Here is a 20921-nt window from a genome sequence, read left to right as displayed (position 1 = left end):
TGTAGCACCAAGGGCTTTCCATACAAAACAGTGGCTCTAAGTTCTGTGATAGTTCTAAGAGTGTCAGAGGGAACTGCATCACACATTAAGGTGTTTCTGCCTTTTAGCACTAAGCTTTAACTATGATAGAACACCCCTTTCACATTATATTAAAAAGGCATACTTCAGGCATATGCATAAAAACTGCTCTATCAAGAAGAGCAAATAAGGACTTCTTTTTTTTATGGCAGGAAAAACCCTCAGCCTTTGACATTGCTATTAGTGTATTTGCAAACAGCAACTTTTTAATAATGCCCAATATTCAGCGTAAATTTAACCTGAGCCAAAATTAATGTAATTTTGTTAGAGACCTAATTCAGTGACAGCTGCAGTCTACATTGTAAACATGCTGCATTTTCCATTTATTTGACTCAAATTCTTTATGGTTCACAAAATAGCTCCCGGAAATACATCACACATTAGCTTCAAACTACTGTAACATTACACCCACTGACATAACCCTTGACACTTTTCAGTTTGATCACAGTTGAACTTTCACAGATCATAAACAATGTACTTCTATCTTGAGTATCTCAAAGGCTGCAATACAGAAGTGTACAAGCCAAACTGTTTATTCTGCAGAGTTACTCAGTCTCATACCACATGCGACCAGAGCAAAAAAGAGATGCTGGGAAGACAGTGCTTCAGGAATACAAATATTGAATGGATCTTAGTAACCAACTTAAGCAAAAGAAGAGCCAAACTATGCATTTGCTGCCAAACACTTCACAAACTGGATTTGCATAGTTCAGGTTTCACCTCTTCAGATTTGCTGCCACAGGCACACAGTTCAAGTTAGTCTTATTTTGACCTAATACCTGGGCTCTTTCCATTCTTCACTGCTACAGTCCAATGTCCTTGCGTATTGCTCTCCTTCTGCACCCCATGAGTGAAGGGGAGGCAAAGCTACCTTAAGCTGTCAAGTTAAACAAGGTTTTCATATTAAATGTAAACACCTACAAAGAGGACAAAACCCCTGATACCTGTAGTTTCAGCCACAGCCACTGTCAAAAAGGCAAGCATTTCAAAAAGGCTGACCATTGGTGCACAGGCAGATCTTGGCTACCAGGCAGTTTACTTTTCATGTCATGTCTCAATGAGCAATGCTTACTGGTATTTCTTTTTTCTTCCAGCCTTGCATTTCCCTAATAAAAATACTTTTAGCAATAAGTAACAAAAAATGCTCAAGTCCTTTAGAGATTTTTAACTGTTCCCTAACCACAGTACTTCTGAGGCATCTAGTTAGCATATCTCTTAGTGTATCTGAGACTAGTGAGACAAGAAACATCCTTTACTGCACTGCATATGTCAATCCCAAGAAACAGCACAGTAAATCAAGGATAAACATGGCAAACCTGACTCAAGCATTTTGTAAGGCAGTTTGAAATTTGTGGGCTCTTACCAGCTATATGATTGTTTTATTCTTAATTCTTTTTGGAAAAAGACTGTGCCATCAGATCTGTTATTTAAAGAGAGACAGCAGGTACCTCTCTTTAAGTACTGCATGTACTGTAGGACAAATGTTCCCTTGTGTAGGTAGCTACAAGCTGCATAGTAAAATGAGGTCGTGCTACCCAAAACAGGCAGAGGATTTCATAATGCAAAAAGGTTTTTTTGTAGTTTCTCCCCTTTTGAGACAGGAACACATCCAAGACTGCTATTTATAAATTTAGTGGTCACAGCACCAAGCCTGCCAGAGTCCAATAAGCATTCAGACAATGCTCTCAGGCACATGGTGTGATTCTTGGGGTGTCCTGTGCAGAGCCAGGAGTAGGGCTCAAAGGGTCTGATTGATCCCTTCCAACTCAGCATATTCCATGATAACTCACGAATGCTTTTGGTTCTGCTAATGACTGGTCCACAATGCAAGGCCAGGATGACCTGCTACTTTGCCCTGTTACAGTGGCCTACTCAGACCTTGTATTCAGGCTCCAAACTGACATTTACAAGCACCAGTTCTCCAAGGCATGGTATAGAGCCCTTAGACATGTCGTTTTACCCACTGCACAGGAGAACAGAGCAGACAGAAGAGCAGGAGAAACACTACAACTGTGTGCATTTATGTACTGCATCCATTTCAGTCTGGCTTTATTTCTCCAGTGAATCACGACTTTCAAAACAACACAACAGTATCTTATGTAAAATGAACCTGCTGCTTCATGACTTAATCTGGGCAAGGAAAACTGCAAAAGTAAGTGATCACTGCAGGACAGTAACTTCAACGAAGACAAAAAAAGAAATCCTTTTGCAGGTAAAGTGGACTGTACTGCTCCTGCTGCACATGCTCTGTTTTCATGCTCTTACAGTAGCTCCTGTACTATGTCCACCCCCAGTCAGAGACACAGCCAGTCTGGTTTGTCAACTTTGGCACAGGCAGTGTAGACAAGGGGGAGGGAGATGGTGTCCATTTTACACCCAGCTGTCTGCTGCCAGAGGCCATCTATTTAGCTTGTAGCTTGATTTAGTTCAGCTCTGCTCAATCCCTAGTGGAACTCTGAAGAAAGGAGTATTTTTCCCCTTTTAAAAATGAAAACATGAGTTACAGAGGAGAGATCAGAATTAAATAAATGACAACGTAAAGAGGATTATCATAAAGTTGACTTTAGAGACTAAAGGCAGCTTTATATCCACACCAATTCTTGAAAAAAATATATTAGTCATAAAGGGGGAAATCTGCTTGCAAATCCAGTTGCCAAGATCTGTACGCTTTCAGCCTGGCAAGTTCTAGACTGAAGGGAGGGGGGTTATGGGGAAAATAACCAAAATCCCTGTTCACTTTTCAGCAAGAGAAAGGAACGTTCATTGTGTCTACATTTATAGCTGAGCAAACAGGCATTTCTATCAGCTGCTCTCTTGTATATCCCTTTTCAATTTTAAAAACAAACCCAAGAAAGCATTCTTTGTTGCTGCTTAAATGCTCCCTAAACTAGATCCTGGGTCCAATCCTCACCTGGTCCAAAACACACAAGCTTCCAGGGACCTGCCTCAATCAGTTGAGGACCTGGCACAACACACATGCACATGATCATTAATTAGATGAAAGTTGGGAGGCAAGGACAACCCCAGCACCTTTCTAGGATGTGCAGTCCCACATCCCACAGAGACACATCAGCAGTGAAGGCGGAAACCAACTGCTGAAAGCAACCACAGTGTTATTTCTGAAATGACCAACTCCACATTTAATTGAGTCCCTCAGGCTTTAAAACTGATGTAGCAAAGGGAAGACAGAGAGGCAGCCAAAAGCCTGGAGGCATTCTCCTTCAGGGACAGAGGCACGTCAGGATTTTAGGAAATAGGTAAGTGGATATAATCAGCTGACAAGAGTGGCCTGGACTTCTATCTAAGCTTTTCCCAAACCCATACTATTCTTCCACCCCACAATGGCCTCCACAAAAAACCCCAAAGAAAGGTACGGAAGGGATTATTCAGGGATTAGTCAACCTAATTAGGAACCAAGGATTTACCAAGTAAATGTCAGAAACAGACATAACAGGGACTATGGCAGAAGGAACAGTTGCAGGTAGCTGAGCAGAGTGCTTGGTACACAGAAGCACAGAAAATCCAACTGGACTCATTCCAGCAGACAATACAGATATTTTATCTGGAGAATGCAGCTTTAAAAATAGCTCACTATTAAAGCAGCATTTAAACAACAAAAAAACCCCCCAACCAACGAAGCAAACAACCGACCAAGCAAACAACATAGCAACCAACCAAAAAAAAAAGTAAGCACCCCGAATGACTGGTTTGGTTCAGTTTTTTTTCTTTTTTCATTTTGCTATGTAGCACCTTATATTCAGAAATTTGTGCCTTAATTTCCCTTTTCTGGAAAGAGTAATAACCACAGAAATCACCTCAGGAAAATGCTACACCATGATCTTTGCTTATCTACTGATTCAATACTCCTCTATTCAATTACAGCAAAGCATTGTTTTGTGGGTCCGTCTGCAATCAAGTTTCTGCCCTTAGGGAGAACACTTTTCCACAGGCACGAATGTATATACAGAAATAAGCAGATATACAAGCTGAATAAATGTACCTACTTATTTTCACTTTTCTTCTGCACTCTAATATTTTTGGACATTTCTTAAGATGGAATTATTTAGGAAAAAAATGGAACCATTGGAATAGAGCTTTTACTATTGACTTTTCAAATTTCTTTATTACTGGGGCAAAAAGGAATGTACAGTCTGTTGGATATAATCAGGTAATTTTCTAAATTTCTTGATAACTGAATGTTGACGTAACATTTTCAGTCATACAGAAGTATAAACATCATTTTTTTTAAATAAAAAGGCAGCTACTTGAAAATTAACATGCCAAATCCTTTACAAACTAAAGAAAGATGCATGCTAATGTAAATCTACCTCCTCCCTGTCAAAATAATTTTGCTTTGGTTATAAAACCATTTTGTCTAAAATGGAGTATAACAGAACAAAGTAAGATCAGATCTGTAACTGTGGTGCATTACTCCATCTCTTAACATGGTTATCTTAAATGTTCTTTCCATTTCCAAAGGCTTTCACCTTCTGGAATTTTTATCACACCTGCTAACTGTTACTACATACGGTGCAGCAACATGTATCAAAACCAAAGATATTCTCAGAGTGCAATAGATTAGACTGGATCCACTCTACTGGATCATGTTACTAGGCTGAACATCTTCACTGTTACCAACAAAACATGGAACACTTTTCTTCATTACTACGAAGTACAGTAAGATGGTGTAGTCCATTTTCTATGTGCTTGATCAGACCATGTTCATCTTAAAAGCCTGTGAAATAAACCAAGATTTAAGGTAACAATGATCTAAAATCATATGGACTTTTCATTACATATAGTAAAACTAAGCAATGTCCTCACTGAAATAGTGCATAAGGTACATAAGGCTGGAGATAGTGCTCTAAATAGTGCATAAGGCTGAGGTACAACAGGAAAACATATTTTAATGCCTTTGTCCTTCTCTCCATCAGTCTACCCTACAAACTAGCACATGACTTGCCATCATTCAACCATACTACTGGCAGTTTTCTTAGTAAGTGTGGTGTAGAATAGGAATTCTCAGGCAGTGGAATGTTAGAGATGCTTTGATCCCAGCCCTGGTTCCATGCAACCTGCAAGAGCATACACTATTTGCATTGAAGAAAACCAAAAATATCATGAAACTGCTTGTATAAGTCTTACTAGCACTCACATTAGTCTCCCAGCAAAATTTTTCTTCAAACATTGTAAAGAAAAAAAAAAAAAAAGAAAAACAGATAGACATCCCTTTCCATGTTAAACTACCATGTGATATGTCCCAGACTGTTTCAAAACATTTCACATTCTTAGTGGATGTCCAGTCCCACTTCTTTATAAGCCTTCCTTTAGTTACAAGTAAGAGAAAACAATTATAAGAAAAAATACAAAGTAAATCCTGGTAAGTGGATCAACTCCACAGCATGTACATTTATCCCAAGATGTATTTTCAACATAACAGCTGTGGCAAGCTATGCAACTCCTATTTCCCAGATTGAGGACACGTGAAAGCTGACACTATTTACTGCATATCTTTACTCTCCAGCTCCTAACTTCATTTTTTCCATAATAAACTTAACACAATACAGGCTCTAAATACTCATCCTGTTCTTAAAATCCATTTTCAATAAAACTCTTGTTCTCATCCACAGCTACTTGCAGAGTCCATTTAAGCCAGAAACACTCTGATTCATCCCTTGGAAAACCACCTTTATTGGCAACAAAATAACATCTCAACTTACCTCAAAAACTACATTTATTCTTTCTTTTACTACTGATTACAGTAAAAGAATCTTGATCACTGACATTCCTAAAGCCTGGTCTGGAAGCCTTTTGACTTAGTACTTAGCCCTCTGTTTGTGACATTTAAAGTGTTCAGCATTTTGAGTATGCTGGTTGCAGTAGGACAAAAATTTGAATCTCCCAAAGTATAGGATAAATGCTCTCCCATTTTTAGCCTATTTTATTATTTTGTATGTGCTGTGTAATAGATGAAGTTAAAATGGCCTAGTATTTTCATGTGAATGCCTACCCCACAACCCAGTGCTACTCAGCACTACAATTCTGTAAATTAAAGCTAAAAAAAAATCAGCAGAATTCCTATTTGAAAAAAATAAACCAGCTCACAAGCCCCACAAATAAAAATCTCTATTACATGTATTCGTTTCCCCAAGAAACATATATGCGCAACTAGCTTTACAAGCAGGATAACACAAATTAGAGAAGGCTACTAGTTAAGCAACTGAAAACAGAATTTTTAATAACTGTTGCCCCTTTTACAGCTGCGAACATAATATACTCTTCCCTCTTCTTTGTTATGTTTAGTTTAGCTCAATAATGAGTAATATGTGACTCAAAACAGCAGTAATGCATGCTTACCACATCTAAAATAAAACAGGAATAAAAACTAGCACCTACAACTACAAAAATCCTGACATATAGAGAATCTCCTATTTCGTCAAATAAAAACAAGATTTCCTTGTATTGTTAAGTTTTTAATACAAAATATGTTCTAAACACTTTCCATGTTGTATTTAATATCGTGAATGTTTACATACTCATTAAAATGTGAACATTTGCAGAAAAGTAATACTTTAATTTAAGGTTCTTTCTCAAAGACGGCTGTCCACATCAGGAAAAATACCACTCTGGTAAACATTTTTTTTTTTTTAGAAGAAAATCAGATATATAAAATAAACCTGTAAAGAAATACCTGTTAACCTTGAAACTATCTACACAAGAGTGTCTCTTTGCTCAGTAAGAAAATGGTTCCAAATTGAGTACAATCCTTCCAAAGAAATGCAACTGCTTTGAAGAACTTGTTTTCTGCTGCCAGAAAACAGCAACAAGGCTTTCTTTAGAAAGTAATCTAAATTATAAACATGAAACATTATTAAAATACTTTATTTGAGTTAAAGTTTCGTGCTTGCTGATTTAAACTGAGATCAACAATTCAAATAATTCTAATTCTGATCAGCCTACCTGCAAAAAGACAGCTCTGGTCTACAGCATGTCAAGATTATTCCATAAAAAGATGATAGTAACAAGTAGTTCATAGTTATTTTTTCTACTGTATTTATTTTGATTCAAAAAGGAAATACATACTTGCACCACACAAAAGAATGATTTAGGTGGATGGATACAATGATCACAAAGTTAACAGTTCCTACGGAAAGGTCCATGGTAGCCCTCATTATGGCTGTAGGCCTAATAAATGGGCAGCTGGTAGCTGCCACTATCAACATAACTGAAAGAGGAAAGATGGCTGTACTGTTTAACACTATTCGGGAAAGCTAAAAGACAGGAAGCTCAATAGAAACATTAACTTCATATACTTTTCTTCTATTATGGGATTGGAGACTGGCTTTGACTGCTGTTGCTGCTCAGGGGCTGTAGTGGAACCTGAAATTTCTTGCAGGGGAAGCCAGATGGAGTTAATTCTCCAGTATATCTTTACAATTATTAGTTGTATTAGTCATTAAATAAAGCTAGCAAAGCAGCAGATCTTTGCTTGTACTTGTTTTAAATTCCAAAACTTATAAAAGGTTTTAGTCTGTCCAGGTCATTTGTATTCATACAAACAGCTCACTCTCTACATTTTTGGCTGCATTTAACCTCTGTCTGGACTTTCAGTATTTCTAAAACATAATGTAAGATCTGCCTCCAGACAGGTTGTTTGCTGATGCAGGGGTTTACTGTACAACTTCTAGAATGCCACTGGATATAGCAAAATTGACCTTTAAGGATGAGTATGGATCAAACTCAGATAAAATTGCCCTTTCTCCTTCAATATATGAGTTCAACAGTTGAGCTCTGGTCACATTGTACTACAGACTATTTCCAGTAGCAGCTACTAGACAGAAAGCTTTGAGCTGCTGGCAAGAAAGATGCTGGGTGAAAAATAGGGAAGTTCTGCTAATATTCTTTTCCTCCAAGAATTGTAATGAAAGCCTGTCTTCCAATACTAAATGAAAAATGTATCCACATGGTGGACCAAGTCACTTCTGTCAATTTCTGAATCTGACTGGCTTTGTCTTTCTATTGACATTGAAATATTGTGGAGGAGGAGGAGAGATTACCCCCAACACTGATATTGCATTCTGTTTGTAGAAGAATCCTTCTTTTCCTCTTGTTTTAAATATGAAGTTTTAAAATCAAAATGCTTACTCTTCTAGTGTCAGCAACACAAAAAAAAAAAAAATTAGTGTTGATGGAAAGCCTTCCAACTTTCTGTGCTTTTATATGCAGTGCCTAGAAAGTTCTTGTCCAGTTTCTGCCAAGTTTACAGAAAAGTGCATTCAAAAGGACAGATGAACTATGAAAAGCAGATGACTGAAAAGGCATGTATTACAGGAAAAGATCTTTCCGAATGCTCTTCAGTGTTCTATCTTTATTGATCGTTCTCCTGCACTTCACAGCATGTTACACTGAGCACACTGAAATCTGATGTGGTTACAGGAAAAGGTTTGCTGAAATTCGGCTCTGAGTTCTGAAACATAGTTACTAATTGTTTTTTCCAAAGATTCCGACAGTTCAGACTGTGACAAACCACAGACAGACGACGACAACAAAGAAACTGTGAAAGATGACAGGGAGAGTAAGAACATGTGCCCCTCAGTGCAGAAATGAGTGAATGCTGGAGCCAGGAGCACAGTGGAGTCTGTACAGCCCGAACAGTTACATCTGACAGCCCTGGCTTGGATAGTTACCAATATTTCTTCACATAAAGCAGCATCGCACACTGGCAACCATACTGTAACAGCACTAAACACTAGTATTTCTGTCATTCACATGAAAATAAGTAAATATTCTAATGAGGTAAATCTCTCTGGTGTTTCCCTTCCTTGTGCCTGCCTACCTGCTGAAGAACTGCCCAAATCTTTTGCAAATGAACTTATTTTAGAACACTCCACCTAGAGGGGCGTCCAAACTGGTAAAACATACCATTCTGCCTACAAGGTGTATTTTTCCCTACAGATGCTTCCACCACTTCTCAGTATCATTTCAAAATATAACTGCAGCATAACTTGAATAGCAGGCAGATATTTCTGACTCATTTACTTTTATACCTTTTTATTAACCCAAATATTTCTCTAGAGGCATTGAAAACCAAGACCTGATCAGTTAATGAAGTCTATTTCACCTACAGCCTTAAGAGAATGAGAACATCTCAAAGGAAGAATTAAATACGTTACAGGACTGTGTCTACATCTCTTCTACTTGTGCTGGAACAGGTTAATGGTAGTCATTATGTACTGTAGATTTATACACAGAAACAAAGAGAATGAATGCCATGTAAATATCATTCAGGATTACACTTTTTTTGGTCCATTGTGATAATTTATTATAAACAATACTTTAGAGTAACAACATTTTCAGACACTGAACTGCTTGACTGGTATGAAAGTAAAAGTGCAACCTCTGCACCCACAGAACAGACATGCATAGAAGAGTGCAGGTGAAACTTATTTTGCATGTAATGTTGACTTAAGCAGTGATACACAGGTATTATTAGGAAAAAGCACAATTTCATATGGACAGAGATCACAGTCCCAAAATAATTTAAAGGCTGAAATCAGGCCTCAAAACTGTAACTTACTACCATCCAATCTAAACAATTCTATGATTCTATAAAAGACATTACATTTAAGAATAATTTCTAATCACTTGCTATTGTCCCATTTTGTGATTACAATCAAGCATGGACGCCAGGTAATAAATCCTGAAGTCTGCAGAAACAGGTCTGTTTTCAAAAAAACCAATTACCAATCACAGGAAGGTAATAAAAAGATCTAGGCAGATTGTGCAAGAATTTGCAGAGCACATGCACATATAAACACATTCTGCAGACAGCGTGCACACTTTTTTCTACATGGTGGGTCATGGGTTTAATGCAATTAAAAATTCTCTTGAGGAATCTCAACATAAAAACTTCACCAATTCTTTTCACATTGAAAAATCTTTGTTGGCATAAAACCTACATACAAAATCAGCAGTTACCTCATCACAAAACCTCTCTTCATTATGCTAATGTTTCAATCAAATGAAAAACACCCTGATGTGTGAAATAGTGACATCTCAGTGAGACAGGACAAAGTAAGGCGAACTGCAGATCTTTGATCTGGCTGAAAGTGCTCTGCATTCTGATGAGAATTTTTGTTGGGATCCTAGGAGATGAAAGGATTTTTTTAAAGTCTGACAGTTAACAGAGGGGGGGAGTTATTCAGAGGAGAACAAAAAGAGGAGCACTGAAAGCAGATGACATCATGCCTCAAACTGGCCTTTACCATCTTACTGACATGTTCCACAATGTAGCATAGCAGTTTCCATACAGCTATTCTTGAGAGCTCAAGATCCTCTGTGGAGGCAGTATGGCTGGAAATCCACTGCTTTAAATGGATAGAAAATTGAAACAGGTCTAAATATAATACATATGTCTTATTTTGGCCTTGTAAATGCATTATGCTAATGCTCCAGAATAGACTTTTTGAAAATATGTTCTGCGCCTCACATAATAGAAGGAAAGTCTCCAGTCTACAAAGCTAACAATTACAAGTTCTGTCACTCCCGTCTTCAAGAAAACCCCACACTGCAAGCATGGAAATGCCATTACTTCCCTCTGATTCTTCCCACAGGTAGTTTGCCTTTTGTATCAGGAACATCTTCCCATCGTGTAGGGGCCTGTTTACCCTTCACCTCAGATTGCCAGAGGCACCAAACACTGGGGAGAGATATCAAGTTCCTTTCTCTATTACTCTACAAGCAGCTATGGGAAAAACCACAGGACTCTGGGAGCATTCTGATTATTTATGTTCAAGCAAATGCACATACAGTCAACTTACCAGGCGCCATACATGACATTTGTTTGCAATGCATTTGTATACCTCAGAAGATGTAAAACATAAAAAACAGACATGAAACCGGTTTTACTTTGATACTGCCTTTCTCCTGTTCAGAAGTTTATTCTTAAATAAAAAGAAAAATTGTGCGTGGAACCTTCTCATTAAGGCAGAAAAAGATTTCTTGTCAAAGCTTCGCTGCTTCTTAACTTCCCCTCTCTACCCCCCTCATCTATGTTTCATGGTGTAGCCATTTACACACGACACTTTTCAGTGTCAAACATCCTCCCAGCTGCAAAGACCTATCTTTATAAAAACGTCTTTCATTTAACCTCCAGCCTAAGTGAAAAATGTAAAGACCAACTAAAGGGTCTTGCAAATACCCACCAGATCTCCTATATCCTGAAGCCAGAACATTTATTTTCACTTGACAGAGAAAATGCTATTATTATTAGGACTTTTACAGTAATTACAGACCTCTCTACACTGTTTCACTACCTGCATACACATCCACTTTGAGAATAGTTTCATGGATCAATGCTGGAATGAAGTCTCCTTGAAAATTGATGCTAACATCACCAAAAGACTAACCATTTTGCAACACCAAAACAAAGCAGCATTACAGGGACACACAGAACAAAAATTCCAGCCAGAGCATGTCTGACGAGCTATGTAACAAGTCAATACTTTTCTGTTTTCTCCATACAGACTACTAAAATCTGTATCAATGGCAAATGATTGTATTTAATATGCACCTAACTATACTCTCACCAGACACAGGAAAATTTTATCTTAGGAAAATAGTAAATAACCATAATTGTTTTTGAATTGTAACTCTCTCCATTAGAATGTGTACTTAAAGATAGAAATCCTGTATTTTTACCTGATGTACTAACCAGGCACAGATTAAGACTAAGAAGGATATTTTCACAAGTTAAGAGCTTCCCATAATATTCTCTCTCTCTTACTATGGACCATTTTTTATGCTTCTAATTTTTTGTCAGTCTTTCTGAACTTCTTTTTTCAAGAAGAAAGAATCTGTAAGATACATTACAGACACCTCACTATCTGGATTTTATCTGTACCATTTTGAGACTTAGCAATTAAAACTACCACACTTTCCTTTGCATGTCAGGGAAGTCAAAGGTGTCTTGGAATCCCTGACCCTAGAGTGCCTGACTCCATCAGAGAGGATCTAAGTACATGTGGCATAATATAATGCATTCAAGAATGTCATTAAAAGGTACTAGACGGCTTGCATTAAACTGGCTTTACCTCCTCCTGTTTCCATCTCTGCTGTTGCAGGATGGAGAACTGGTTTCTGATCACAGATTCTGATATGACTAATGAAATCTTGGTCAAAAGGAATGAAAACTCCACTAACCTCCCCTCTGTAAAAGATTCTTCTTCCTACTTTTATTCTTAAACTACTAGTATATTGCTAGTATTAACCAGCTGGGTTTCTACTATTTCCATCTTGAAGTTCTGAGGTTCAGATACTGTCCCAACAGTACCACAGAATCAGGGACATCAGAAGTCTAACGCAGTCACGTACTTAAAACTGTGCATATACATAAACCAGCTATCCAGAAAACGCCATAACTAAAAAAACCCCATCATTATTATTTACAAATAACAACCTGACATTATTTATAAGGATGCTCTCTCATGTGCTTTGACAGAATGTGTTACTTTCTCCTTCACAAAACTTAGTTCTCAAAACATGTCTGCAACCACCATAAAAGAACTAATTTATTCTAGTGATCAGCAAGAATTGCTGCCCTCTTAAAGTCAATATTAAGAGGTATTGACATGAAGCAAGCAAGCATTCAACCTGGCACTACCAGAAAAGGTACCCTGTACACTTCAATCAACACAAAAATAGTCACTGAAAACCCTAACAACCCATGCATAAAGTGAACTATTACAGCTTATCTGGGAAACACAGAAGTACTAAGGGGATAATATATTTCATTCAGCCTTGACTTGGGTCTTGGGGTGACCTTATGATGTGTATCCCATATTGCTGCCCTATGCCCAGAAATTAATTCTTGTGCCTTTCCATGCCTCTAAGCTGAGCCTGAGAGGGAGAAGGAAAAACTGAGCAAAACTTCTTCAAAGCAGTTTGCAGCTTGTTCAGGGTCACACAGAGATAGCAACTTTTTTTTTCCCGGCTGCGGCAGCGGAGCGAGGAAGCACCCGGGCTTGCTGCTCCCAGGTCAGTTTTTGGCCAGTTGTTCAGTTTCTTTTTCTCCAGAGAGAGACTGAGAGTTGAAGTTTTTTTTTCCCTCCCTGGAATTCTGGATTTTCTCCCTTTTCTGCTGGACTGCTTCAATATCAGAGCACTTCGGGAGGACTTTCCATCGGGCACAGAGGGCCTGGCCCTGGGCCAAGCCCCAGCTCTGAGGAGACCAAAGGGAGGACTCTAATACTTTCCCAGATTTTTTTCTCCACAGCAAAATTTTATTATTTAGCATTATTTTCTTTTTCCTGTGTGTTTGTTAAATAAATAGTTTTTATCTCCTTCACTTTCCTTCGAGGAAAATTTATTTTTCCCGAACCTGGTGGGGGAGGGGTGGTTGTGCCTTCTCTCAGAGGATATGTTTCTAAATTTGGCCAAACCGGCACAACTTGATCATTACCACAGGATGACCATTTTCATTTTTTGGTGTTCTAAGGCAACAAGCTTCCTTGAGTCCTCCACTTAAGACATGTAAATATCATATAGCCAATATAGATAAATATAGACTCAGAGAACAAAAAAGAGTTTCAGAAGGAAAAACTGTGAAAAACATGATTCCTTGTAATTTCAGCATCTCTAATGTAAACCACAGCTGGAGGTTGCATTAGCTGCTAGCTCACTATCGCAGATTAATGTGCATGACAGGAGACATGCCAGAGGTCCAGAGAAGGGCAGCCATAGCCATGGAGAGGTTGCCAAGAAAGCCCTTGGCTGTGAGGTGCAAGACAAGTAGATGTGCATATTTTGCAAGACAGAAATCAAAGCCAAGAAGCTGGAAACGGTCAGTCTTCAAAGGACAAAACTTCATGGTATTTACTTGTACAACTCTAAAGTTCATGCTGGGGGAAAAGATGCTTACTTGTAAAGGTAGTATTCGGCTTGATCCACTTCTTCTCGTGAAGAAATGTTGTCAACAAACTGATTAAAAAATAAGAAATACAAGCTTAAAAGGGGAGCACTCACACAAAGCATATTAGAACAAAATCCAATAACAAAACATGTTTGTTTGGCTTATTTAGCTGTCTGACAGTACTGGAATTCTTCACATCTTTGCTTGCTCCTAACTCTGGTTTCTTCTAGACTGCTAAAACTCAAACCTTTTTAAACTGAGACAACTCCCTTCCTTAATTCTGAGAAACTTTATGCACCTTGAAGGCCATCTGATGATTAAATACCTACAGCTCAGTACCCTGTATTTTTGCTGTTCCTCCAAATCTGTTGCTCTTTAATCACACCCTTTATTTTAAGCGTACATTCAGATCCTGACATTTTTGCCACAATTTTGAGTGAGTCTTGACATGCCTCATTTCTTTTTCCAAAAAATATTCTTTTCCCTATAGTTTGCCAGTTGTGCCTATTCATACTACATATTCTGAAGCATAGGGACAGCAACATTTTTTATTTCACTATACTTATAAATAATGGTAAGAAAAAAATCAACCCCCATGCTGTAAAGCACAATTGTCCTCCCATTTACAATCCTGTCTTCTTACAAAACTCCCAGTTCTATCAATTACTTAAATACAAGCCAAGTTTTCAACCAGATTTTGTCTTATGTTAACAGTGAATCCTGTTTTCCTGTAAGTTTTACTAACATAAGCATAAAGACGCTGGAACTCTACAGCATCTTCATAATATAATACCTTCAGTTCAGAATATACAAACATGTTCTCAAGGCCAGTACTTCTCTTTACCCTAAGACTAAGCTAAAAACAGTAACTTCAGCTTCCTGGTATTTGGTCTCCCATTTCTTAATTCTCTTTCCATGCAGTATACAGAGATCTCATCTTCTGAGTGTGGCATTACCATGCCTGTGTGCTTTCCCTACATTTCAGAAAATAAGAATATGATGTTAGCTCCAGATATTGGAAAGTGGTGCTGTTTGACAATCTGAAAATGCCATTTCTCCAGGGAGGTCAGCCCAAAGCAAGAAAGGAATAAATCTTCATAAAAAGGAAAGGAACACCCATCTCCCTCATTGACACTGTCTCAGAAGCAATCATCAAGAATGCTTGATCTGTATAAATGCTCGCTCTTGTAACTGAACAAAGCCCTCTGTGACACTTCAGTTAGTGGTGCAAATTATCCAAATCGGTGATATTACTAATTAGGGATATTACTGAGGTAACTCAAGCTTCTCTGGGTAATTTTGAAGACTGAAATTAGTTTGTTGTTTTGTTTTTTAAACAAGTGACATATTTATTTTCCTGTTCATTACAAACACTCATTTACACAGGGAATTTAAAAAGAGATCCTGTATCTCTGCTTTGCCTCCCCCCTTTCCAGATTAACCCATCCAGAGGATGGAACTGGTTACTAATTCCAGTAAAAGTAGTGGCTTTGCTTAACCCATGTCAGCATCTGTTCTGCCTCAATCTGCTGCAATGGAAGAAAACTATAAAAGCAAAATATGTCCACCTCCGCCTCACTCTGAAAGAAGCCTGGAGTGGAGGAAGACAGACAGTGCAGCGTACTAACTCAGCGCATTCCCTTAGCTGCCTGGGTTCTTATATCAGTGCCTCAGGAGGCTTTAAAGCTCTCACGAAGGCAGGAAGGCAGGAAACACATAGCCCAGTAACAGTGAGGCCTGATTTTACCAAAAAAAAAAAAATTCTGTTTTGAAGACCCTGTGGTCTGGGTACTAAGTAGCGAGTACAAAGTATCGATAAAACAGCTTTATACAGCAATTTAACAGTATAACAAGACATTTATGATCCCAGAACTCTCAAAAGAGGTGATATCATTTATCACCTCTCAGCTCACTTGATTACACAAGCATTCCACAGTCCCTTCTACCACTTTATGATTGGGATTTATTTCCTTACCCGGGCTACTGTCAAAGAGCTGACAGGCAGTTTTCTTTCATAGGTTCTGTCCATTAAGTGGGCTAAGTCAGCTGGAGAAAGTAGAAAAAGAGTGTGTTTAATCAACTGGGACAACAGGAAAATCTGCAGAGCCATTATATAACCTAGAATAGAACCTGTGTCCATGAAATCAAATTCTGGGTTCTTAACGTCTAATTTTGAAATTTTATGAAAACAGTACTTTCCATTATTGTGAAACACTTTAACAGAAAATAATACATTAAAAAGTTCTCAACGTGATGATCCCAACTTATTAGAAAAAAAGGGGAAAAAAGCACACTACTCTATAATGTGCTGGATGAAATTAGTAACAACGAATGTAAGTAATCTAAAACAAAAAATTAGCAGATGTCCTTAAAATTCCCACTTGCTTTCAAGCCTAGCATATGCTGGACAGTGCTTTATGCATGGACCTTTATTTTATGGTAAAACAATGAGACACAGTGTAGTGGTTTGGTCTAAAATACTCATTACTGTTTATCTTCTGTGAGATAAGAATTAGGAGAAATGCAAAGCAGGCACCAACTTGAATGAATATAAAGAAGTTTATTAACAGACCTAAAAGAAGAAAAGAAAAGAAAAAAAAATTATACCACCTTTAGAACTCTCCTCCTCCCCCCACCTTCCTCCCTTCTCCCACTGACAATGTAAAGACAACCCTTAAGATGTTCAGTCTGTTTACCACTTCCATAATAACCTTGTTCAGTCCATTTAGGAAGAGAAGTCTCTTTTTGCTCATGCTATGAAAACAGTATCACACCGAGACAGCCACCCACTTCCAAATATTGTTCAGTCCATTTAGGAAGAGGAGTCTCTCTGCTTACGATGTGAGTCCCTTCCCCCGACTTGCAGCTTTTCCCGCAACTGCTTTCGAGGGTCCACTCTTGAAAGTTTTCTGGGGTATAATTTTAAGGTTGAGCTGTTCAGAAACAAAAAAAACAGAGGCCCTTCTCCTTCCCTGGGAGCAAAGGGTCATCTTCATCTTTAAGACTATCTCTGGAAGCATCTCTAGGAATTGAGGTTTTTCTCCTTTCCTCTTTGGAGCAAAAGTCCTCATCTGGTTCATCTGGTTCATCTCTCTCTGTCCAAACTTCTCATGAAATTACAGCTGCGTCAGCATCTGCCTATCTCAGCGCAGGTGCTTCTGCTTATGAGTTGAACACTCCACCCCCCATATCTTCATGAAATTACAACAGGATACTCTGATATATCATAGCTTCACAACAGACTTTCAGCTTTAAGCATCTCCTCTCTCTCTTCCCTCAGGTTTTCAGCTCTTCACAGCAATAAAAGGGTTAATCTCACCTCGGCCTTACAGCTGGAATGTGGCTTATCGCAGTTGGTCACCCGACCTCTGTCGGGCAGAGGTGCCGCTTTGCTGAATCTCGGCCGCAGTGGAGAGGGGGGGGGGGTTCCGAGCCACTCCGGCTGCCCACGGCAAGGCAGTGGGGGGGGTTCCACGGCTGGAACAGGCCCATGGCTCCAGGCTGGCCGTGGCCCGGCCCGGCCTGGCCCGACCAGGGCCTGGCTGGGCCCGCTGGCCCCTGCACGGGGCCTGCAGCCACCTGTGCCAGCGCCGGAAACGAGAGAGAGCTGGGGTGGGAGTTTGTCTATTCTTAAGTGTGTATCACAGAGGCAGTCACAACTTTAAGTGGCTTAAAGAATTGTCCATATTCAAACTGGCCAGCTGATAGGTTCTATCAGGTCCCAGAGGAAGCTGTAAGCACCCCTTAGCAAGGACATCCCTTCCGGGACTATGCTTGCTAACCTATGACACACAGAAACATGTAATACCATACTGATAAACCTTACAGTCATGAACAGCAATCCAAAGAAATCCTGTTAATCAAATGGGGCACTGTGCCAGTAGCTAAGTAACTTTATAGCATTCTGCTTCAGCAGTCATATAACAATATTAATCTGACCATGCAGGAACTTAAACTTCTGACTGTTGAACAGGTAGCCAGCCATTGCATTTAATGAATTTAATTGGAAGTTAAATTAATTTAATTTGAAGGTTTAGTTTTGTACTGCTCCTGGAAAATAAACGTGACTCATAAAGAGTAAACTGTTCAACATATGCTTAATGTCATCTGTTTGAACATGAATTGATGATATCAAATCCATAAGCTTTAGAGACTTCAATCATACTCCTTTTTGCTATTCTCCTCCACCTTGAGGACCAGGAACCTAACATATTCCCCCTGCAATATTTGGAACTTGCTTCACCCTTTGCAACTGTTACTAAGTGAGTCACTCCTTTGACACCTCTCAGTAATGATGATGGCTCAGATGACCACTGGCCATCCTTGATGAGTTGATGGGTTGGCTCTTTTTACAATAGTTTTCCAAAAAGGCCATCCTGCCTCCACACCTGTCAATGAAATGTGAGGTAAGCAGAAATTGCAGCACCACATCAGAACTGACTAAGCCTTCTACTCTTGCAAAGTTGTCAGGGGCAGGAAACAGCACCGCGCCAGTAACATGCTGTGTCTCTGAGGGATGCTGTCCATGAAAGAAGTGGTATTCACTACTTTTTACTTTAAAAACACACCTGTACCACAGGGAACACTGGAGGGCACAGTTTTAACAGTACAAATGACATTCATTGCTACTCTGACTTTACAGGTAATCTGTCAAATTACAGCACATGGATGAAGTTTTCTCTTCAGTAAAATGACAGAGCCCTGACTTGCAATAGAAGAGTTGACTCCTAGTCTGTACAATGCTGCTGTCTGCCACATAGCAGTATTCCTTGTTTACATAACAACTTTCTTCCTGAGGAGTTCTTCAAAACACAAAATGGGCATTTATCTTCTGGCTGAGCGAAGGCAAACTTTTCATGACTATGAAAGCAAAGGGAAATTTGTGGCAAAGTTAGTAAGGCCAGTACCTGCTCACACAAAAGACAGTGCAAGATGCTGAGGTGACGTGGGTTATCAAAGCCATGCTATACAAGATAACCACTAAAAAAACAGATGGAATTTTTTAACGGTAAAGAAATTTATATGGGAATATCCTTACAAGAAGTGTCTGTATTTGACTCTTTATCACCCATCTCTCCAGAACTCACAAAAGACATGACGAAGCCCATGGGTAGAGACATAGGGAGCATTCCCAATACCGCTAGAACTTAAAAAGAAGGGATGCTGCAACCAATTCAGCTTATCTAGATCAAAGCACTGGGTAGGTCCTTGCCTAACTGAATGAAGTCAACTGTCATCCACCATTCTTAATCTCCATTTTGAGACCACTGGAAAGTAAGTGTTTGCTCCAAAATCTGGTATGGTTGATGACACAGCAACGTGGACCTGAGACTCAGAGTTCATTTATCTAATCCCGAACTGTTTTTCTCATGCACCACCCTCACAAAAATACAAGGTGATCCCTATGAACATTTTTTTGGGCCACACTCAAGCCCTGAGCTTGGCATTTCTTTTGTCTAGGTGCTCATGAAGATGGGAGCCCACTTTAGAAAACACTGACTACTTTAGGAAAATATAAGCCGAATTAATACAATGCCATGAATACAAGATCACAAGACTGTTAGCCATTATACAACAGCATCCTCTAGGAGAGTTCACACATAGAATTTTAATGACTGACCTTTAATGCTATCTACAAAGCTGAAACTCTCCATCAGATCTATAGTATGGAAAGCACATATCTATGAACTCCATATAAATGTGAAACATCTATCATCCCCAGTGTAAGAGTAACAATAGAATGAGGGCTGATTAAATTTTAAAAGAATAAGCAGACAAATGAAGATAATGGGAAATTTAGTTTTGTTTTCAGACAAACTGCTGCTTCTGCACTAGTAGCATTACAGGAATTATTAGCAATGAGTAATTATTTCCTAGCTTGTTTTCTGTGAAGAGCACGTAAAACCAGACTTTTTTTTCTCATATTCATAATTTGAAATAATTCAGCAATCTTCTTTAAATCAAGTCTGCTCCATAAGTTGCTATTCAACAATCAAGATTAAAGCTTTTTCTTAATTAAAAGATCCTGACAACAGTACTAGAACGCAAGCATGTGAATGCCCAAGCCTCCTGGCATTGTTGGTGGTAAAACCTGAGTGCTTACATTGGTGTATAAACCAAACTAGTGTTTTAATGGCCAAATCAAAATTCTAAGTACATTTTAACAGATACATGTTGCAAATGCTTTTATCTGACTCATCAAAAAAAACACTAGTCTCTACAATCTCTCATATATGCTGCCTAAAAACACACTTCTACAAGATTAACTCCATAAATTTAACCTCTCTAAAAATGTATTACTGCATATTCAAGAAGCCAATGGATTTAAATTAACAAAACAAACCATAAATAGAAGCTCAGGTAATTTAATTTCAGGCCATGACTTCAGAGTGGTCTCTAGAACACTGGTATATGAGATACCACGCTCACTCTTTTTTCATTTGTTCATAGAAATTCAACGTCTTTTTGCCTGCAACAGGGTGGCTCAGGACAATGACTGGGGAAATACTCACCCTCAACTTCCAAGTCAGTGGTTATAACTTCTAATACTAGTTTGGTGGCCTCGGAAATTATCATAGTTTCAGTTTGATTTACAGGGTGTACCTATCCACAGAATGTAGCCACATCAGCAAGTAGCACATTATCAGTAAGTGGCACATTTGGCCACCATGTAAAGTCAATTTCACAATATTTATACCCTTGTATTCTTAGAAGTGGTTCACTCAAGACAGAGTTCTGATCCAGTGGTGGGGAATGACGATATAACTGAGATGGAAAGCTTAGCTGTCCTGGCAGTGATGGGCAGAGCTAACACCTTAATTCACAGGCTAACCAGCGCTATAAAGAAAGCCTTGTTTTATTTTAAAGAACCAATTAAAATATAAAGGCCAAGGCAAATATTTTGCCCTAAAAATTTGTATGTTCCACATTTATC

At 38.7% G+C, this 20921-nt stretch overlaps 1 protein-coding gene across 2 annotated transcripts in view; it reads right to left on the bottom strand.

Annotated features, from left to right (window-relative positions):
• MRPS27 (mitochondrial ribosomal protein S27) overlaps nt 1–20921 on the bottom strand; it is a 45059-nt gene that overhangs the window by 20066 nt on the left and 4072 nt on the right. For both annotated transcript variants that reach the window (XM_069000923.1, XM_069000924.1), the window contains exons 3-4: nt 15963–16033; nt 13997–14055 (exon numbers count right to left, since the gene is read on the bottom strand). In XM_069000923.1, the coding sequence (XP_068857024.1) occupies nt 13997–14055; nt 15963–16033 (130 nt within the window). The remainder of the gene's footprint in view (nt 1–13996; nt 14056–15962; nt 16034–20921) is intronic.

Source organism: Aphelocoma coerulescens (genome assembly GCF_041296385.1).
Source record: "Aphelocoma coerulescens isolate FSJ_1873_10779 chromosome Z unlocalized genomic scaffold, UR_Acoe_1.0 ChrZ, whole genome shotgun sequence".
Taxonomy (NCBI): domain Eukaryota; kingdom Metazoa; phylum Chordata; class Aves; order Passeriformes; family Corvidae; genus Aphelocoma; species Aphelocoma coerulescens.
Note: the sequence above shows the minus strand (reverse complement) of the source record. Positions and strands in the feature narration are given on the sequence as shown.